This window comes from Molossus molossus, unplaced genomic scaffold (genome assembly GCF_014108415.1).
Source record: "Molossus molossus isolate mMolMol1 unplaced genomic scaffold, mMolMol1.p scaffold_m16_p_9, whole genome shotgun sequence".
NCBI lineage: Eukaryota > Metazoa > Chordata > Mammalia > Chiroptera > Molossidae > Molossus > Molossus molossus.
The window spans coordinates 11,167,183-11,188,031 of NW_023425403.1; the positions used below are offsets into that span (position 1 = coordinate 11,167,183).

General features: G+C 40.4%; 1 protein-coding gene across 3 annotated transcripts in view; it reads left to right on the top strand.

Annotated features, from left to right (window-relative positions):
• The window catches only part of SNX25 (sorting nexin 25), a 113,058-nt gene that overhangs the window by 25,190 nt on the left and 67,019 nt on the right, over positions 1 to 20,849 (top strand). For all 3 annotated transcript variants that reach the window (XM_036250355.1, XM_036250356.1, XM_036250357.1), the window contains 2 exons: positions 5,378 to 5,462; positions 17,973 to 18,189. In XM_036250355.1, the coding sequence (XP_036106248.1) occupies positions 5,378 to 5,462; positions 17,973 to 18,189 (302 nt within the window). The remainder of the gene's footprint in view (positions 1 to 5,377; positions 5,463 to 17,972; positions 18,190 to 20,849) is intronic.

The window sequence follows — 20,849 nt, forward strand, 5'->3', positions numbered from 1 at the left end:
TCCTCTGAGGTGTTGTGAGTCCACTAAAGCTAGAAAGGGAAGTGGTTGTTGGGTCAAGGATCTGCCCTTAGGACAGTGTGCTGTCGGACCTGGGAGCCGGTCAAGGATCTGCCCTTAGGACAGTGTGCTGTGGGAGCTGGGAGCCGGTCAAGGATCTGCCCTTAGGACAGTGTGCTGTCGGACCTGGGAGCCGGTCAAGGATCTGCCCTTAGGACAGTGTGCTGTCGGACCTGGGAGCCGGTGTTCTTGCACTCTGCCTGCGCCTCATGGCTCTGTGATGTGGCTGCTCAGCTCCCACGCTGGGCATGACTTCTATTGCTATGTCACCATCTTTTGTCAGGGTCTTAGTTAAATGAAATGGTCTTTCATGTTTTGTAGTCCTTCTTTATCTTCCTGAGGAGGAATAGGTGTGATTCCTTCATTTCTTTGGTTTTAAGTAAATTATTTTTTGAGGCTGAGGCTGAATATGATTGGTTTGAAAGGAGACATGGTTTTGAAAGCATAATTTAAGAATGAGAATGTTCACCAGTAGATGGTCAGATGCTGAGAATACTTGGAAAGACTCAGCCATGTGACAACTCCATGTGGTTAATGGTGATGATTGGGGTTTGTGTTTGTTTTCCTAAGATAAATTACTATTTCAGTAGGTTTACAAGAAATTATACCCATCACTCCTTCAACTCTATATAGAGTTTTTCTTTTTAAAATAAACCAAAATAGCCCTGGCCGGTTTGGCTCAGAAGTTGGAGCGTCGGCCTGAGGACCAGAGAGTCCTGGGTTCGGTTCCTGCTAGGGGCACATACAAAATAAAATAATTAAATAAAATGTTCGGTGTATAAGTATATAATGAAGGAGAGAGACACTTGTTAATGAAGGAGAGAAACACTTGTTTATTTGAGTAGTCCAGGTAATGGGCATGAAAAGCATTACAAGTCATGGACAGCCCTGGCTATTTGGCTCAGCAGTTAAGAACGTTGGCCTATGGACCAAAGAGTTCCAGGTTCAATTCCAGCCAAGGGCACATACCTCGGTTGCAGTTTGTCCCCGGCCCTAGTTGGGGTCGTGTGGGTGGCAACCACTCGATGTGTCTCTCTCACATGGATGTTTCTTTCTCTCTTCTTCCCACTCTATCTGAAGAGAAATAGAAAAATATCCTTGGGTGAGGATTAAAAAAAAAAAGTCATGAATAGTAAGCAACATCATAATTTGTAAACAGTGGACAATGCGGTATATGTCCTGGCCAGATTCCAGGTCGTTCCTGGTTGTTTAGTTGCTAATGGTGTCATAGTACCCAGGTCCCTGCATGATTTCTCCGTGGCTGTGGTTTTCCCAGGAGAGGGCCTGTAGCGGTAATACACTCTCAATTGTTTCAGCACTGATGCAGACAGTTTGCGTGTGTTATGGCTGTAGAATAAAACCTGACGTTCAGAAGTAAACAGAAAGCTGATATGTTCTCAGGAAAGGGTTTTGTTTTTGTTTTTAATCCTCACTCACCCACTCAGACAGAGTGGGAAGGAGAGAGAAACATCAATGTGAGAGGGACACATGGACTGGCTGTCTCCCTCCTGCACCCCCCTCCCCGTGAACTACAATGAAGGTACATGCCCTTGATCGTGATCAAACTTGTGACTCATTGGTCCTCCGGCTGACGCTCTAACCGCTAAGCCGGACCAGCCAGGGGTCAGGAAAGGGTTTTTTTTATATGGACTCTACTCCTTGATGCTGAGGGTCCAGTTACATACACGTATCAGAGAAAAGCTTTTAGGTTTTGCCCTGTCCTGGGAAGCAGTTCCAGAATGAGATTTACATGTGGAGACCCCTCATTTTCTTTCTCCAGAGAACTCACTGAGCAGCTAAAAATGATCTTGACAAGTTGGTTTTCAGCTAGGTTTTAATCTTAAAATCAGGACAGATTTCATTTATTTTAATTAAATAAAAAATAAAGCATAATTTTTACATGACAAGGGGTACTGGTTTACCAAAAACTTTTCTGAGTGAATAGTGTGGTATAAACACTAAGAGCTTAAAACAAGAGCTGCTCAGGCTACTTTCGAAGTCCTGATTTCTGAATTAGGATATTGAAGATTTCTGTCACTTATCCTCGTGACTGGGAAAAACACACACTTTTCTTTCCTCTTTCCTAAAAGCAGCATTTTAGGAAAGTGATGGTCAGGAAGAGAGGTAGGCTGTACCTGAGGAATGAGGCCTGTGTTTGTGCAGATGGGGGAAGTTCACATTTGCCTTAAAGAACAAGTCTTTTTTTAATCCTCACGGAGGACATTTTTGCATTTATATTCAGATGGAGCAGGAAGGAGAGAGGGAGGAAGAGAGAGAGAGAAACATCGATGTGAGAGAGACACATCAACTGGCCGCCACCCACACGACCGCAGCCGGGGCCGGGGCCAAACTGCAACCGAGGTACGTGCCTTGAGCGAGAACTGAACCCCGGAGTCTCTGGACTGCGGGCTGACGCTCTAACCACCGAGCCAAACAAGTCTTTTGGGGAAGTCTCTGCCATGTGGAGTTTCCTTTTCCAAACCTAAAAATACAAGGAAAAGGGAGACGCTTTTTGCTCACTGTCCTCTGGGCCGCAGGAATCTGTTCATATTTTGCATTTCATTTGTTTTAGCAAGTTTTCTCCCATCCCCCACTCCTCGCCTTCTTTTCTTTTCTTACTTCCCTTTCGCTCCTTCCTATTTTTATTCTCCCTCCTTGGGCTAATGATTAGTAAATTCCATCTTTGTGATCTGAAAGAATTGAGGTATGTAGTGACAACTTACACTTGTGTAGGAATTTAGACATGAGATTTTGGCTCCATAAATATTAAATCCTTAAAAAGGAATTTCTGTGCATAGTTACAGTTATTTTTAGCTCATGATGTTTTCTTTAGTCTTCTGTTCTCCTTACTGACAGACTCTCCATCAGGCGGTGGGACGGGTAGAGATGAAGACTCTTTCTTTCTAATAAGGGCCAGTGATCTCTGGGGAGGGGTAGAGCGAGTAAACTAAATCCATATTCACATGCAGTCAGTAGTGACCACATGCATTTATATGTGTTTTATATCTAAGTGTGGAGCAGAGAGGGAAAAGAAATATGCAGACAGATGGCAAGAAGTGGTAGAGCTGTGACTAGGGAGACAAGAAAAAAAAGGTAAAAAGTAAGAATAAAAAAATTAAGTTTCAAAGGAAGTTGTGAAGATAGATACAAGCACAGAATATCTACTTCTCTCCCAGCCCTAAAGACAGTTTCCATTTTGAGAATCCAGATTCTGGAACTTCTCAAATAAGTGTTGTATGACTTTGGTTTAATCATCTGATCAGTGTTGTACACTAAAACTACCAGACCAGACTATTTGCCAAAGGCTTGAGAAGTTGTGGTTAAAGTTATTTATCAGTATGGTGCTCCACAAATATTAACTTAATATTTAATATCACGTAAACAGTTGTCCAAAAAATCCATAAGTTATTTAAATATCGTACTGATGTTCTAAAAAGCACTAGGATATTAAAATCCTCCTCATTTCCTCAATTTTTTCTTTCACAAAATATAACATTTAACAATTACAATAAAGTGTACTGATCATTAATTTTATAGCAAACTACTTAGGGATTAGAAACTAGTTTTAAATGATTGAAAGTGTATTTCTTTTATGCATTAAATGGCTTTTGTTTATAGGATTGTGATTATTAAGGTTTTAAAAACTATTCCTTGGGAAAGTGTTGAATGCTATGTTAATTTGTAGCATAAAGGAATTCTTTCATGAGTGTAACTGTACACTTAAGGCTTTCAAGAGTATTTCAACTAAGGCCCTGGCCTTTTGGCTCAGCAGTTAGGGTTCATACAACCACCCGAACAATGAGTGGCAGGTTGGATTCCGGTCATGGGCTCGGTCAAGGGCTCATACCTCGGTTGTGGTTTGTCCCCGGCCCTGGTCGAGTCGTGTGGAAGACAACCAGTCGATGTGTCCCTCTCACGTGGATGGTTTTCTCTCTTTCCCTTTCTCTCCCTCCCACTCTATCTGAAGATAAATGGAAAAATATCCTCAGGTGAGAATTAAAAAAAAAAAAAGTATTTCAACTAAGGAATCTTATAACTGTGGCTTTTTGTTTGTTTTTTATTAATTTATTTTTGTTACAGATGTTTCTCCTTTTCCCCATTGACACCCTCCTCCCTATCCCACCCCCATCCCCAACTTTGTTGTCCATGTCCGTCGGTTATGCGTACATGCATATGAGTTCTGTGGTTTATCTTCCCCCACCCCCTTTTTGTTTGTTTTTAACAACAGTGATCACAAAAAACAGGTAACACTGTTGGCACTTGACCCAGTGGAGAGCATAAAACTAAGCTAGAGACTAGAAATTGTCTCCTCCTGGTTGGGTGGCCCAGACACATGGGGTAGAGTGCAGCTCTGTTTGGGTGGCCTGCCTGAGAACAGAGTGATTTCCTCAGGCTTGTTTGTTGGATGACGGTGATACTAATATTAGCCATTTAGGATTTCCTCAGTGGTGTAATAATGTTAGTCGAGCACTTGTAATATATACTATGCAAAAAAAAAAGCACCCCACATTTTGTTAATATTACTTAGTTACTTTTTATCTTCCAAAACCAATAAGTAGGCCCAATTACATTATACATGCTTGTGATCATTTTGGTATGCGATCAATTAAGTTTTTTTTCCTTTTTAATGTATTCTTATGAGCCTGATAGTGGGATTTTAATTCTGTACATTCTCTCCTCCAACACCCCCCATTTTCTTTTGCCAAGTGAAATTTTTTAGAAACTTGCTGTTACATAGATATATATGGAGTGAGAAGTTAAAACCCTGTGCCCCTGCCTAGAGAAAACCAACTTAGTTTGTGCATGTGTTTCTAAACATTTTGCATATTTTTGTAATTTCTATCATTTTGTTGATTTCTGTATTTACATCATACTGTTTTTACTTTTGTTTCAAAAATATATTTTTATTAATTTTATAGAGAGAGAGGGAGGGAGAGAGAGATATCAGTGTAAGAGTGAAACATCCATTTGCTGCCTCCTGCATGTCCCCTACTGGGGGTCGAGGCTACATACTTGGTATGTGCCCTGACCTGGAATTGAACTGGTGATCTTTTGGTGCATGGGTCGACACTCAACCAACTGAGGCCAGGGCACATGATACTGTTTCAGTGTCTGAAAGAGAAAAAAAAATCCTCCTTTAATTATTTTTTTCAAAAAATTTTAAACCTTAAACATTTATTTTCTTTTCCAAATAACTTTATAATCTGATAAGCAACATCATATATCTTGTTTAGATGGTATTTCATACCTTTGGTTTTATTTTTATATATGATTTATTCATTCAGTAATCTGTATCTTTTCTCTTTTTCTTACATTTCAGAGTCCAGTGTGTGGAAACTCACAAGAGTCAATTCAGTCTAGAAGGGTAGTAATTTCTCATAGTATGGATAAAGCTTTGAAAGAAGGTAAGGATTAAATGAAGAGTGCCTAATTATCATGTAGAGCAATTCATTATATTCTAAAAGGAACATAATCTGTAGCAAATGTATCTATCCTTCTTGTCTGTATATAGCATTAAAAATTAATGAATTTTTATTTGATGACTAAATAAATACATTAATGTTTTGGTAGAATAGATGGGACTTAAACATTTTATTAAGTAAGGATTTCTAGGTCACCTGAAGCTAGCCAGCCATGTGGAGTTTGCTGCACCATATGAAGCAAGAATCTGTTCTGTTGCCTAAAATATGTACCAGGAAATATTTTCTTATTTTAGATGTAACCTAGAGAAGGTATGTTGGGAATAAATGTACTCAGGCTCACTGCTGGACAAACCAGTTAACCAAATTAAGGGATAGTGGTCAACCTTACAAAAGAATGAAGGAACCCTGGCCTGTTTGGCTCAGCAGTTAGAGCGTTGGCCTGCGGTCCAGAGAGACCCGGGTTCGGTTCCTGCTAAGGGCATGTACCTTGGTTGCAGCTTGTCCTCAGCCCTGGTTGGGTTGTGTGGGTGGCAGCCACTCGATGTGTCCCTTTCACGTCGATGTTTCTCTCTTTCTCTCTCTCTCTCCCCCTCCCTCTCTCCCTCCCTCCCTCCCTTCCTCCCACTCTATCTGAACAAAAAATGGAAAAATGTCCTCGAGTGAGGATAAAAAAAAAAGAATGAAGGACATACAGGTGAAATTTGTACTGAGGAAGGTTGAATGGGGGATTGTGGAGGGTACAATATTGTTACATATCTAGAAGTGGGAATAAGTAAGTGTAATTATAAATACTAAAGTTTGATGGGGGATAATAGATGGTGATGGAGGGAGATTTGATTTGGGGTGGTGGGCATACAATGTGGTATACAGATGATGTGTTGTAGAGTTAGTTGTATACTGAAACCTAGATAATTTCATTAACCAATGTCACCCCAATAAATTTAATAAAAGTTAAATAAAAGATAATATACTTTTATTGAATTAAATTTAAAAAACTATTTTTAAAATTAAATTTCCAAAAACTATTTTTAAAATTAAATTTCCAAAAACACTGAAAATTTCAGTTATGTGTGCAAAAATGGTGTGAATTTTTTCAAGTGAATACATGATATTAGATATGAAGTTAAGAAAGAACTAAATAAGTGATCCATAAGCAAGTAACTTGTCATAATTCATAGAAATTACCATTTGAAAATGAATACTGTGTAAGTACAGAGACAGTTTGAAATTGTGTGGTTTTATAAAAATCTTAGAACTCTTAGGACTATAATTAAACTTTGAGAATATTTCTGATATATTAGTAAAGTGTGATGACTTTGGTAAAACGTATTGTATTTAAAATTTGACTTTTATTCTTAATCTCAAAACCATGGTTTTGAAAAGTAATTTTCAATTGCTTTTATTGATGTAAAATCACACCACCTTCATCACAGAAAATTTGCCTCATGTAGTTAATTTGCCTCATGTAGTTAATTTGCATGCAACAAATTTTTTATTTCAAATATTGTACTTTTCAGGTTTAGAATGTCTTGGGTGGTTTATTTATTTATTTATTTATTTTGCTTCTCTGCTGATATTTTCTCATCTGTCGTTTAGTATAACTATCCTTATCTTTAATTCCTTGAACATATTTATAATAGCTACTTTAAAGTACCTATATGCTAATTCTAACATCCAGGCCATTTGGGGGTTGGTTTCTATTGATTGCTTCTTCTCTCTTTCTCTCTTTTTTTTTCTTATCTTCAGATAGAGTGGGGGAGAGAGAGGGAGGAAGAGAAAGACAGAAACGTCGATGTGAGAGAGACACTTTGACAGGTTGCCACCTACAAAACCCCAACCGGGGCCAGAAATGAATTGCAACCTAGTTACATGCCCTTAGCGGGAATCGAACCCGACTCCCTGGTCTGCGGGCTTACACTCTAACTGCTGAGCCAAACTGACCAGGCTGATTGCTTCTTTTCTTATTTATGTGTTACTTTTGGGGGTTTTTTTCTCAGGTCTGTGTACAGAACAATGTGAATGCTACTTTCTGAACTAGATTCTGTTATCTTCCTTTGAAAAATACTAGTTTTTGTTCTAGATGCAGTTTAATTTTCAACTGATCACCTTGAAGGTACTTGGTTTTATACATTTTTTTAGGGTGGAACTATTTGGATTTTGTCTTTAGTCTAAGGTGAATTTCCTAGTCCTGGGACTTAGGTTTAACCCATCTGTTTCATGGACCTTCCATAGTCTCAGTGGAAGCCCAGTCATACCTCTATCTGGGCAGGACTCCAACTCCAAGCTGTCTCCCTGCAGTGGACAGTAGTTGAAGTCTCTGTTCAGCCCTTTTAGCCTTCCATGTGTTTCAGCCTTCCACTGGTCCCCTTGTAGTCTTACCCCATACATTATCCCCATGCATGTGTCGTTTATTTATTTATTTTTTATTTTTTTCTTTATTGATTTTAGAGAGGAAAGGAGAGACAGGTAGAAACATCGATGAGGGAGAACATTGATTGGCTGCCTCCTGCATGGCCCCACTGGGGATCGGGTCCACAACCTGGGCATGTGCCCTGACCAGGAATCAAACTGGCAACCTCTTAGTGCATGGGCCATTGCTCAACCACTGAGCCACACCGGCCGTGCTATACGTACATGTGTAGTTTACAGTCATCAACTGGTTTGAGAGTATGTACCCAGGTTTTTTGTGGCTTTGCCCTTTTTGATATTTCCTGCTTCTAATTAAAACTGCTTTTACAGCTTCTAACTCTGATTTTTGATATCTTAAAAAGCAAAACAAAAACCCAAGAAATAAAAACATCTATGTTCAGTCTAATTTTGAACTTCCTTGTGTGTCCAGGACCTTTGAGTGCTTTCAGGAGAAGGTTATACAAACGTGAATTGTACACAGTGCTCTAGTCCCTTCTTTCAAGGGTAGATTCTTCTTTAGTTTCTACCTACTTTGATTGCTTTTAAATAGTGTGTGTGTGTGTGTGTTTTTTTTTCAGTCTGACATAAACTATTTCACCATTTCTAGAACTGGATCTCTTTTCCTTTTTTTAATTTTTATTATTTTAAATTGTGGCAAAATACACACATAATGTAAAATTTACCATCTTAACCATTTTTAAGTATAAAGTTCAGTAGTGTTAAGTACATTTTCATTGTGCAAAGTCTCTAGAACTCTTCTCATCTTGCAAAACTGAAACTCTATACCTGTTAAACAGTTCCCATTCCCCTTTGTAACCACCATTCTACTGTCTGTCTTTGTGAATTTGGCTCTTACATTTCTCATAAAAGTGGAATCATATAGCATTTGTTTTTTTTTATTTTTGTATTTAGCTTATTTACTTAGAAAAATGTCCTCAAGGTTCATCAGTGCTATAGCATGTGTCAGAAATTCCTTCCTTTTAAGGCTGAATAATATTCCATTTTATGTATATATCACATTTTGTTTATATATTCATTATCCATCATTGGACACGTGGGTTGCTTCCACCTTTTGGCTTTTGTGGATAATGCTGGTATGAACATGGTTTTTCTTTAATTTTTTTTTTTTTTGGTACGTGCCCCTAGCAGGAACTGAACCTGGGACTTTCTGGTCCGCAGGCCAATGCTCCAACCGCTGAGCCAAACCGGCCAGAGCTCTTTAATTTTTTAAGACTTAGAAGTTTAAGCATGGAGTGTTAATCTAGGATGGGTCAGTTTGTTTTAGGAATATATTTTTTCTAGTGCACAGAAGTTTAGTAATTAGTTTATGTATGCTATGAGATGGAAAAGATTGGCAATCACTGATCTAGACTAACATGGTAGCCTTTTAACTCATCTGCTCACTTCTAGTTTCTCTTTACTGTTACCCTGAATCCTCTTTTCAGATTAATCTGAAAAACTAAAGTTCCAGTCACATTATTCCATTTTCTTTCATCTTCCCTCTACCTACTTTTCTTTGACAGCAATCAGTCCTAGAAAATATATTTGAGTGATAATAGCACCTTTTTGTTGCCTACTATTATGCCTTTAGAAGAAAGACTTACTGCTTGGCTGTGGGGATAATGTTCCTTCTTTTCTCATTGTGGTTCACTATATTATTTATGTTTATTTCTTAATAAAGACCATAAAATAGTTTTATGATAATGAATTTCTGTCGCCTTGAATTAATATAAGGGATTTTAAAATATTTTGTTCATGTGTGTACTTGTGTAAGTGAGTGAATGCAGTTATGTAATACATATTTAGAATTATGGCTATATGTTTTGTTTTTTTTAAATTGATTTTAGAGAAGAAGGGGGGGGAGAGAGAGAGAGAGAGAGAAACATCAATTGGCTGTTCCCCACCCCACTCGTCCCCAAAATGGGAATTGAACACACAACCTTTTTACAGGATGACGATCCAACCAGTTGAGCCACCAGGCTAGGGCTGTTTTTTAGTTTTTTATATTTGTTATATTTTTATGATACTTAGCTTGAAGAGGGGTGCCGATGATCTGTTGATAAAAGGTATACCTGTGGCTAACACATATCTCTATTACTGGGTACAACTTTGGGCCAATATTCATTTTTATCAATTCCTAACTGAAATGTGTTAACGGAGAAGTGTTTGAGAGCTGTATTAATTAGCATGTGCGGCCCTGGCCAGTTTGGCTCAGCGGTTAGAGTGTCGACCTGCGGTCCTGAGAGACCCGGGTTCGGTTCCCGCTAAGGGCATGTACCTCGGTTGCATTTTGTCCCCGGCCCTGGTTGGTCGTGCGGATGGCAGCCACTCGATGTGTCCCTTTCATGTCAATGTTTCTCTCTCTCTCTCTCTCTCTCTCTCTCTCTCTCTCTCCCACTCTATCTGAACAAAATAAAAAAAAATGTCCTCGGGTGAAGATTAAAGTAATAATAATAATAATAATTAGCATGTGCGTTTTGGTTAACAAATGTAATGAGACATTATGTAGGTGAATATGTCCTTCACATTAATTCTTTAGCATACTGAAAATATCTTATTTTTGTTACAGATGTTTCTTTTTTACCCCTATTGACCTCGTCCTCCTGGTCATACCACCCACCCCAGCACTGTTGTCTATGTCCATTGGTTATGTTTATATGAATAAGTTCTTTGGTTAATCTCTTCCCTCCTCCTCACCCCCTCCTTTGAAGTCTGTCAGTTTGAACCCTACTTCTGTGTCTCTGGGTGTATTTTGCTTAACACCTTATTTTGTTCATTATATTCCACAAATAAGTGAGATCATGTGATACTTATCTTTCTCTGACTGGCTTATTTTGCTTAGCATAATACTCTCTAGTACCCTTCATGTCGTCTCAAAGGATACGATATCTTTCTTATAGCTGCATAGTACTCCATTGTGTATATGTAACACAGCTTTTTTATCCATTCATCTATTGATGGACACTTAGGCTGTTTCCAGATCTCAGCAATTGTAAATAGTGCTATTATGAACATGGGGGTATATTCTTTCTGATGGGTGTTTCAGGCTTCTTAAGGTATATTCCTAGAAGTGGGATCACTGGGTCAAATGGCAGTTCAATTTTTAACTTTTTGAGGTAACATCGTAGTGTTTTCCATAGTGGCTGCACGTCTCTGCATTCCCACCAGCAGTGTACTAGAGTCCCCTTTTCTCCACACCCTCGCCAGCTCTTGTTGTTTGATGACTTGTTGATGGTGGTCATTCTGACAGGTGTGAAGTGATACCTCACAGTTGTTTTAATTTGCATCTCTCTGATGAGTAGTGACGTTGAGCATTCTTTCATATTTCTCTTAAAATCAATATCCAGAAATTATTGGCATTTTTATATACCAATAATGAACACGCAGAAAGAAAAACTAAGAAAACAATCCCATTTACCATTGCAACAAAAAAATTAAGATACCTAGGAATAAACTTAACAAAGAAGTAAAGGACCTCTTCACAGAAAACAACAGGACATTGGAAAATGAAATAGAGTAAGATATAAAAAAGTGGAAGCATATACCTTGTTCATGGATTGGAAGAATTAAGATTATTAAAATGTCCATACTACTCCTAAGCAATGTATAGCTTCAGTGCAATCCCCATCAAAATACCAATGACATATTTCACAGAACTAGAACAAACACTTCAAAAGTTTATATGGAATCAAAAAAGACTCTGAATAGCCACAGCAATCTTGAAAAAGAGGAACAAAGTAGGAGGGATCACAATACCAGACATCAGGTTATATTACAAATCCATTGTAATAAAAAAAGCGTGGTACTGGCATAAAAACAGATGTATAGATCAATGAAACAGAACAGAGAACCCAGAAATTGACCCAGGACATTGTGCTCAATTAATATTTGACAAAGGAGGCAAGAGCATACAGTGGAGTAAAGACAGCCCCTTTATTAAATGGTGTTGGGAAAACTGGGCAGCTACATGCAAAAAATGAAACTGGACCACTAACTTACACCGTACACAAGAATAAACTCAAAATGGATAAAAGACTTAAATGTGACTCGTGAATCCATAAAAATCCTAGAAGAAAATGTAGGCAACAAAATTTCAGACATCACATGCAGCACAATTTTCACTGATACAATGCCTAAGGCAAGAGAAACAAAGGAAAAAATACATGGGACTACATCAAACTCAAAAGCTTCTGCACAGCAAAAGAAACAACCATCAAAATGGAAAGGGAACCCACTGTATGGGAGAGCATCATTGCCAATGATACATCAGATAAGGGGTTAATTTCCAATATATAGAGAGTACTCATACAGCTCAACAAAAGGAAGACATATAATCCAGTTAAAAATGGACAGAGGACCTAAATAGACACTTCTCCAAAAATAATGTATGTTAAAGCTGTTAGGTCTTTTATAATTGCTCTTAATTCTGCTATAATTTGAAAATAAATTGTAGTGAAAGGAAAAATGCGTTTGTTTTCCAATTCTTTTGGATTGCATTTATATGCTACTAGTTAAAAATTATATGGCATGAAAACTGTAAGTTTAGTAAAAGAGCTAGAGAGAAAGAATTGCACATAAATGAACTAGCAGTGTTTCCTTGGCAAGGTGGCTCTCATCATGTTCTTGTTGCTTGGCATTGGGATGTGCAGAATGAGGGCAGCAAGACCTTGCAGACAAAGGCCTTTGGAGGTCATATAATCCCTCCCACCAACTCAAGAAGTAATTATTTCAATGTCATTCTTATCCATTGGATATCCAGCTTGTTTAAAAGTTTTTTATGATCCCCTGGCCAGTTTGGCTCAGCAGTTAGAGCATCAGCCCTTGGACCAAAGAGTCTCGTATTCGATTCTGGTCAAGGGCACATACCTCGGATGCAGTTTGATCCCCAGCCCTGGTCAGGATTGTGTGGGAGGCAACCAGTCCATATGTCTTTCTCACATAGATGTTTCTCTTTCTCTCTCCCCTCTCCCCCTCCCTCCCTCCCTTCCTCCCACTCTATCTGAAAATCAATGGAAAAATATGCTCTGGTGAAGATTAAAAAAATAAGTTTTGTATGATGGAATGTTCACCATCTAATGTGGCAACTTCTTGAATAACTTTAGTGTTTTTATTCAGTTCCTTCTTATGGTAAACATGAAGAAATATCCTCTTTCTGACGTCTACCTATTTTTCTTTCTAGAACAATTTAAAAAGTACAGCCTCTTAAATGTATTTTTCATACCAATAGATCTTAAACAATGTGGATATCCATTGGACAAGAGAGCTGTTTTATATTTCTCACATCTTTTTTTTTTATCCTCACCCGAGGACATTTTTTCATTTTTTGTTCAGATAGAGTGGGAGGGAGAGAGAGGAAGAGAGAGAGAGAAACATCGATGTGAAAGGGACACATTGAGTGGCTGCCACCTGCACGACCCAACCAGGGACGGGAACAAACTGCAACCGAGGTACATGCCCTTAGTGGGAACAGAACCCCAGTCTCTCCAGACCACAGGCCAGTGCTCTGACCGCTAAGCCAAATTGGCCAGGGCTATTTCTCACATCTTTACTCATGTCGATACCATTGTAATTAGCTAATTATGAATGATAGGAAAGAAGCAAAGGGAAGGCTAAATATCATAGGCATGTTCCCTGCAAAACTTTGGGGGAAAGGGACTGGACAAAAGGAAGATAGACGCATGCCCAGTAAAGTTGGGGGGACCAAGGAAGGTGTTTGCTGTCATTCACACCTGGGAAGAGTGGTCACTGGCCAGAATGGGCATGGCCACTGCAAGCCTCAAATATTTGGGATACTTAACCCCTAAACAAAGTAGTTTGCTCTCTTATGCTCTTGGTTCCTCTTGGCATGCTTGGCTCATAGCTCACGCTTGACTTCCTGTCATTCTCCTGTGTGTGCAGACCCCACACACAATGGTAAAGGACTGCAGCTAGCCTGATGCTGTACTGGACCTGTCTCCAACATGGCAAGGAACCTCTGGACACTGGCTTTGCTTCTAGTTTTACTGAAACCCCAGCTACACTTCTTCTATGACTGACTAGACTAAGGGAAATAGGAGTTTAGATACACAAAAATTTAATTCCACGCAAATAAGAAATCACTCCTCCTCTGGTGCGAGTCTCAGAACATGCTTTTTCTCAGGATATTGTAAGAAGTTCACCCCCAGCAGCACCCAGTGGGGAAGAGGGCCCCTCGCTTTGTCCAATATCAATGTGCGAGACTGCAGTGTGCTGAGTAGAAAGAATGTTGGACTGGCAGGAGACTTGGCTTTGCCACTAGTTGACTTTGAGCAAGTTATTTCACTTCTCAGAACCTCAGTTCTGGAGGGGGTGAAACTCAATGACTGTCGAAACCATAGTCTATTTGTTTGTTGCCAATAATTGAGATTGTAGGATTGGCTCATTGCCGTTTTTGCAGTGATATCTTACATCTGGGTCAGAAATAATTTCTGCTTTTTTGTTGTTGTTAATCCTCACATGAGGATATTTTTCCATTGATTTAAAAACATTTTTTTTCTTTATTGATTTGAGAGAGAGAGGAAGAGAGAGGGAGAGAGAGATGGAAACATCGATGAGAGAGAACATCAATTGGCCACCTCCTGCATGCCCCCCACTGGGGATTGGGCCCACAACCTGGGCATGTGCCCTGACCAGGAATCAAACTCGTGACCTCTTGGTGCATGGGTCGATACTCAACCATTGAGCCACACTGGCCGGACTTTCTATTGATTTTTAGATAGAATATAAGGAGGAAGGGATTGAGGAGGAAGAAAGAGAGAAAGAGAGAGAGACATCAATGTGAGAGATACACATTGATTGGTTGTCTCCTGAATGACCCTGACTAGGGTTGGGACTGGAACCCAAGACCCTTTGGTCTGAGGGCTGACGCTCTAACTGCTAAGCCAAACTGGCCAAGGGCTCTGCTTTTTTCTTAATGAAATAGTCCAATTAAGGATGAGGCCCTGGCCGGTTTGGATTAGCAGTTAGAGCATCGACCTGCGGTCTGGAGAGACCCGGGTTCGGTTCCTGCTAAAGGCACGTACCTCAGTTGCAGTTTGTCCCCAGCCCTGATTGGGTCGTGTGGGTGGCGACCACTCGATGTGTCCCTTTCACGTCGATGTTTCTCTTTCTCTCTCTCTCTCCCCCTTCTACTCTATCTGAACAAAATATCAAAAAAAGGGTGTCCTCGGGTGAGGATAAAAAAAAAACACAAACCAAACAAACAAACAAAAAAGGATGAGATGTGTCTACTTTTTGCAGAATCTAGAAAACATAACAGCCATTCGTTCAAATTAATATCTGGAAGTGAACAGAAAATTGCTGAAGGGCTTAGGAGATTAATTTGTTGGTTTTGCTTTTGTTTTGCCTTTTCTTTCATGTTCAGTGGATATTGATTCCACTTTATGTGCTGGGAGGCCTCTTGTAAATATTTATGTAATGAAGAGTGAAAGATTGAGGTAGAATCATTTTTCTTTTCAGTGCCTGCTCCTTAGTCCTTGTTCTTAGCAGGTTACTTGTTTTCAGCTATAAGGCCCAGTTATATTAAGTATCTTCTCTTCATCACAGAGGCCAGCGGAATCACTTTGAAGATTTACCTAAAAGCCTCTGTATGTGTGTCTGCGAACAAAACTTTTGATGTTCTGTGTATGTTTTTGAACTTCGGGATTTAAGATGCTATTTTGTAAATTATTGTAAAGCCGAGAAATTCTGGAAATATGGAAAAGCCTTGGATATACTTTCACGGTTGATATTCTGAGAAAAAACCCGTCACAGGATAGTAAAACAAGAGTAATGCTTCTTTGGACCTGTGGGCTTTTGCAGGTACTGTACATGGAACTCCACACAGAATGAACACTAAGCCTGAACTGGCGGTTCCATTTGTTACTCGGTTTTTTAAAAAAACATGACCCTCCGCCCCTTCCTGCAAAGAACAAGACAAAACAAAACAAACAAATACATGAATACACAAACAAAAAACAACTTAAAGTCGGTGTTTAGTGGCCAAGGTGAATAAAATGAACACCAGATCCTAGGTTAAAGAATTATTTGAGAATTACAGGCGAGTCGTTTGGATGCCAGGTGTGGAATAAGTCAGGATCTTAAGTTATATTTCACTCCACAGGATTCCTGGCCATAAATTAGTGTGTAGACAAGCAAAGCAAAGCGGGAAGGTAAATTATTTATCTGAAATGATGTATGGTCACGTCAAAATAAAACAAAATCAAGTAGTGTTTGAAAAAACAAAGGACAAACCTAGCAAAATAAGTAGTGATTTAAAAATAGCCCAGCGAGCCCTGGCTCATTTGGCTCAGCAGCTAGAGCGTTGGCTCTAGCCCTTTGGTCCACAGGTTCAATTCTGGTGAAGGGCACCTACCTGAGTTGCAGGTTTGATTCCCAGCCCTGGTCGGGGTCCTGCAAGAGGCAACCAATCAATGTGTTTCTCTCCCATTGATGTTTCTCTCTCGCTCCCTCCCCCTCCCTCCCTCCCTCCTTCCTTCTCCCTTCAACTCTATCCAGAAATCAATGGGGGAAAAAATCCTCAGGTGAGGATTAACAACAATTAAAATAGCCCAGTGTCCTTGAGTGGGAACAGGATTATGTGGCTAAATGTTTTGCTTCCTTGGGGCCCTTGGAGGAATCACCACTCAAGCCGACTAACATTTTTAATTTTCAAAAGACTTAATTTCTTGCAAAGGTCATTGGCTTTCCTTTTTTTTTTTTTTAATATTGTCTTGAGCTGCCTCGAGTAACATGGAAACTCCTGCACACACGTGGCTGCTGAGCCCCGGAAATGTGGCTGGTCCAGCAGAGATGTGTGGAGAGTGTGAAATATACACTAGCCTGTGAAGACTTAGCATGAACAAAAGCAAAATATTTTACTAGTCACTTATAACATTGATTATGTGTTGAAATTGTAATATTTAGATATGTTATATTATTAAAATTAATTTCACCTGTTTCTTTTTTCTTTTTGAATGGCTACTAGAAATGTAAGCTTACAGATGTGGCACAGCACTAGTCTGGAGCTAAGGTTTTCTGATTCCGAGGCATAGAACTGGTCCAGAATTAAGAAAATAAAGCCTAGGAATCTTCCAAAAAGATGGTCAGCCATAGATGCTGAGCCTGGTGTACTTTCTGACATACGGGATTCTTCCTGCATTGGTCGGAATCTAGTTAGGAGTCAGAAACCACTGAATAGGGAAAATTTAATGTAAAGAATGAATTAACTCGTAACATGGGGTTAGCTCCTGAGGGGTGAAGAGAACCCCAAGGAATATGGGACGAGCACATGGCAGGAGCTCTGTCTCCAGGCCTGTCTCGGGCTGAGGCCAAGCACTTCAGGAAGAGGATGCTCTCCTCACAGAGAGCTGAAATCCAGGCCTCACTGGAGAGGGCACAGCCTTGGCCCACTTGTTGGTGGAGAAGTTTGGGGAGATACCATAGGCTGGGGGAAGCCACCCACAGAGTGCCAGCAGAATTCTCCGGGAAACTGCCCTCAGGGTGCTGTTGGAACTTGCTGGGGGGAGCACCATCCGGTGCCCCTCATGGTGCTGTCATCTGCATGTCACAGAAACAATCCAAGAATAGCACACACGAACCAGGAAGGAAGTCCCTTCCTTCTCCATGGACTCCCAGCACCCTCTCCTGATAAAACTTAACATTATGCCACTGCCGAAGCAATGTGTGCAGGGTGGCGCTCCAGTAGCAGAGCATGGCAGAAGGTGGACTTGGAGCTGAGGCAACAGTGATCGCGGGTACCCTCCATACGTGTGTTGCCACTGTCTAAGATGCTCTGTTTTACATAGTTTGGCACCAAGATAATCTATTTAAAAATCGGGCTGTCCAAGAAAACCCAGGACATATGGTCACTGGTCCCCATGCCCCCAAATTTCTAGTTAGGTGAAAATCTTTCATTTTGAAAGATTTGGGGGAAGATTATGTCTTTTCTTGTTTCATTTTCTACTTACTTTATGTCTCAAACAGTGAATAGTAAATAGCAGGTGTTCCGTCTCCAGTAGGAATGTTGTCTTTCCTGGTGCTGCTGCTTTCGTGAGTTTTGCTCATTGATCTCTTTGTTCCTGGCAGTGTTTGACTACAGTTACAGAGATTACGTGCTGTCCTGGTATGGGAACCTCAGCAGAGATGAGGGACAGCTCTACAACCTGCTCCTGGAAGACTTTTGGGAAATTGCCAAACAGCTGCACCACAGACTGAGCCACGTGGATGTGGTTAAAGTTGTCTGCAACGATGTCGTGAGAACCTTGCTCACTCACTTCTGTGACCTGAAAGCTGCCAGTGCCAGGTAAACGTCCCAGCGTGAGGACCTCCCTGCTGGTCTCATGTGGCAGCAGTGTTCCTGCTGCGTCAGGGTCACGGCAGGACAGAGCTCTAGTATGCTCTCCTGCTGACACTTGGCTTGAGGTGTAGACATATTGAGGGGAGTATTAGTGTTATGGTAGAACAGATTTGTACAAATAACTTTCTAGTAGAAAGCCACTTTGTAGACGTGTTTAATTTTGTAAATAACTTAAACAGAGAAGTGAATTTTACTAAGTGAGCACTATCATGAATTATTTATAGTATTATGGATACCTAGAATAGAAAATTTAAGGATAGTGTTTTATACTGTGAAGAGTATCAGTAAGTTTACAATTTTTAGAAAAGCTTAAAGTTTGTTTTTTGGGTGTGTGTGTGTGTGTGTGTGTGTGTAGGAGTGAGTTCTGTGTTAAGAGCATCACCATATCCTGATGATTTTTAAAAGAAACTTAATATTGGAGCTGTGGGATATAATTAGAGATGTTTCTATGCGAAAATGGCTAATATTAGGCTTGTTAGCCTTTTGTGCCATTACACCAGAAAGGTTTGTGCAGTGAGTGTTGGCATCTTGTTTGGGCAGGTGGTAGCTCATGTTCTTTTCTAAGAAGGGCTGTTGTGTGAGCTGGTCAGAAAGCCGTCTCCGTTGTGCCTGTGATGTTGCGCAGTGGGACCTGGTTGCTAAACATGCTTGTTCGGCAGCTGCCGCCAGTCTCAGCTCATTGCCTCTTTCCCTGTACTGTCTTCTCTCCCAGAGTCTTACCTGACACAGGTTATGGGACCAAAGTCCACAGAGCCATCACACGCCTATGATTTCCTAGCTTTCTGTCCCCAGTGTTTTGCACGCTTATAAAAAACTGGGACCCACAGTACGAAATACATTTTATATCGTGACCCAATTTCATAAAGCAGTACTCTGATTACATGTGATAACTGATATTTTTTGTTCTTTAACATTTTTTTTAAATGGTGTCTGAGACTAAGTAAATTTTATTTTGTTCCTTGTGGGTCACAACCCATGGTTTGAAAAAATTACTGTAGAGCAGTGGTTCTCCGATTTTGTGGTCTCTTTATACTCTTAAAGGTTATTGAGAACATAAAAGAGCTTTTGTTTGTGGGGTTATTTCTCGTGGTGTGTTGGGGCCAGCTTGTCCTGGTTATTTGGAGCTGACTGTGCACATCTCTTCCCATGTCTGAGTTCAGTGACATCACCGTGTTAGCTTGTAATTGGCCACGGTGGGGGTATTTATACTGGAAGTGGGTGAATGCTACAAATCAGAGTTTTTCTTTTTTCACTGGAGAGCCAATTGTTAAACATTTACCAGCTCATCAGTTATTGTATCTCAATATTTACCATGTTAGATATTAAAACTGAGAAACCTTTAGCCCTAGCCAGTTGGTTGGACGTCATCCTTGCACAGAAAGGTTGCTGGTTCAATTCCCAGTCAGGGCACATGCCTGGATTGCAGGCTCAGTCCCCAGTGTGGGGTGCACAGGAGGCAGCCAGTTGATGTTCCAGTCTCACATGGATGTCTCTCTCTCTCTCTCTCTCTCTCTCTCTCTCGGCCTCTCCCTTCCTTTCTCTCTGAAAATAAATTTTTAAAAATCTTAAAAATCCCCCCAAAACTAAGAAACTGTATTTATTTATTTATTTATTTATTTTATTTTTTATTTTTTGGTTAATCCTCACCTGAGAATATTTTTTCATTTGATTTCTAGAGAAAGTGGAAGGGAGGGAGGCAGAGAGAGAGACAGAGAGAGAAACACCGATATAAGAGAGATCCATTAATTGGTTGCTTCCCGCATGGGGCCGGGGATCGAACCTGCAACCCAGGTACGTGCCCTTGACCTGGAATTGAACTCGAGACTTTTTGGTCTGAGGGTTGACGCTCTACCCTCTGAGCCAAACTGGCCAGGGCAAAACTAAGAACCTTTTAAAGTGCAAGAATAGCCCTGGCCGGTTTGGCTCAGCGGTTAGAGCGTCGGCCTGCGGTCTGGAGAGACCCGGGTTCGGTTCCCGCTAAGGGCACGTACTTCGGTTGCAGTTTGTCCCCGGCCCTGGTTGGTCGTGCAGGTGGCAGCCACTCGATGTGTCCCTTCACGTCGATGTTTCTCTCTCTCTCTCCCTTCCTCTCTCTCCCTCCCACTCTATCTGTACAAAAAATGGAAAAATATCCTCGGGTGAGGATTAAAAAATAAATAAATAAATAAAGTGCAAGAATACACAGTCCACTTTCCATTAACCATCAGAGTGATGATATCATCACGTATCCTATAGGTTCTGGAAAATGCCACTTGTAATGTGCTTGTAAGATTGAGAATGAAAAACAGATGACATTTTTATATTACTATGAATGTAGTTCTGACCTCAGAGACCCCTGAAAGGGTCTTGGGGACACATAGGAGTCTCTAGACCACCCTTTGAATATTGCTGTTTATGGAGAAATTAATTTCCAGTGAGGAGGTATGTGAACTAATAAGGAAAGTGAGGGGTAGGACTTGTAGGTTACCTGTAACCCCAGAGTCTCACGCTTCAGCCTCTCCTTTAAAGGGTTCAGCAGCCCCTTGGAGCACCTGCTAATTTGCTGTGGATCCGTTCTGTAAAGTGTTCCGCAGTTCTACCTGGCAGACACTGTCCAAGACTTTTTT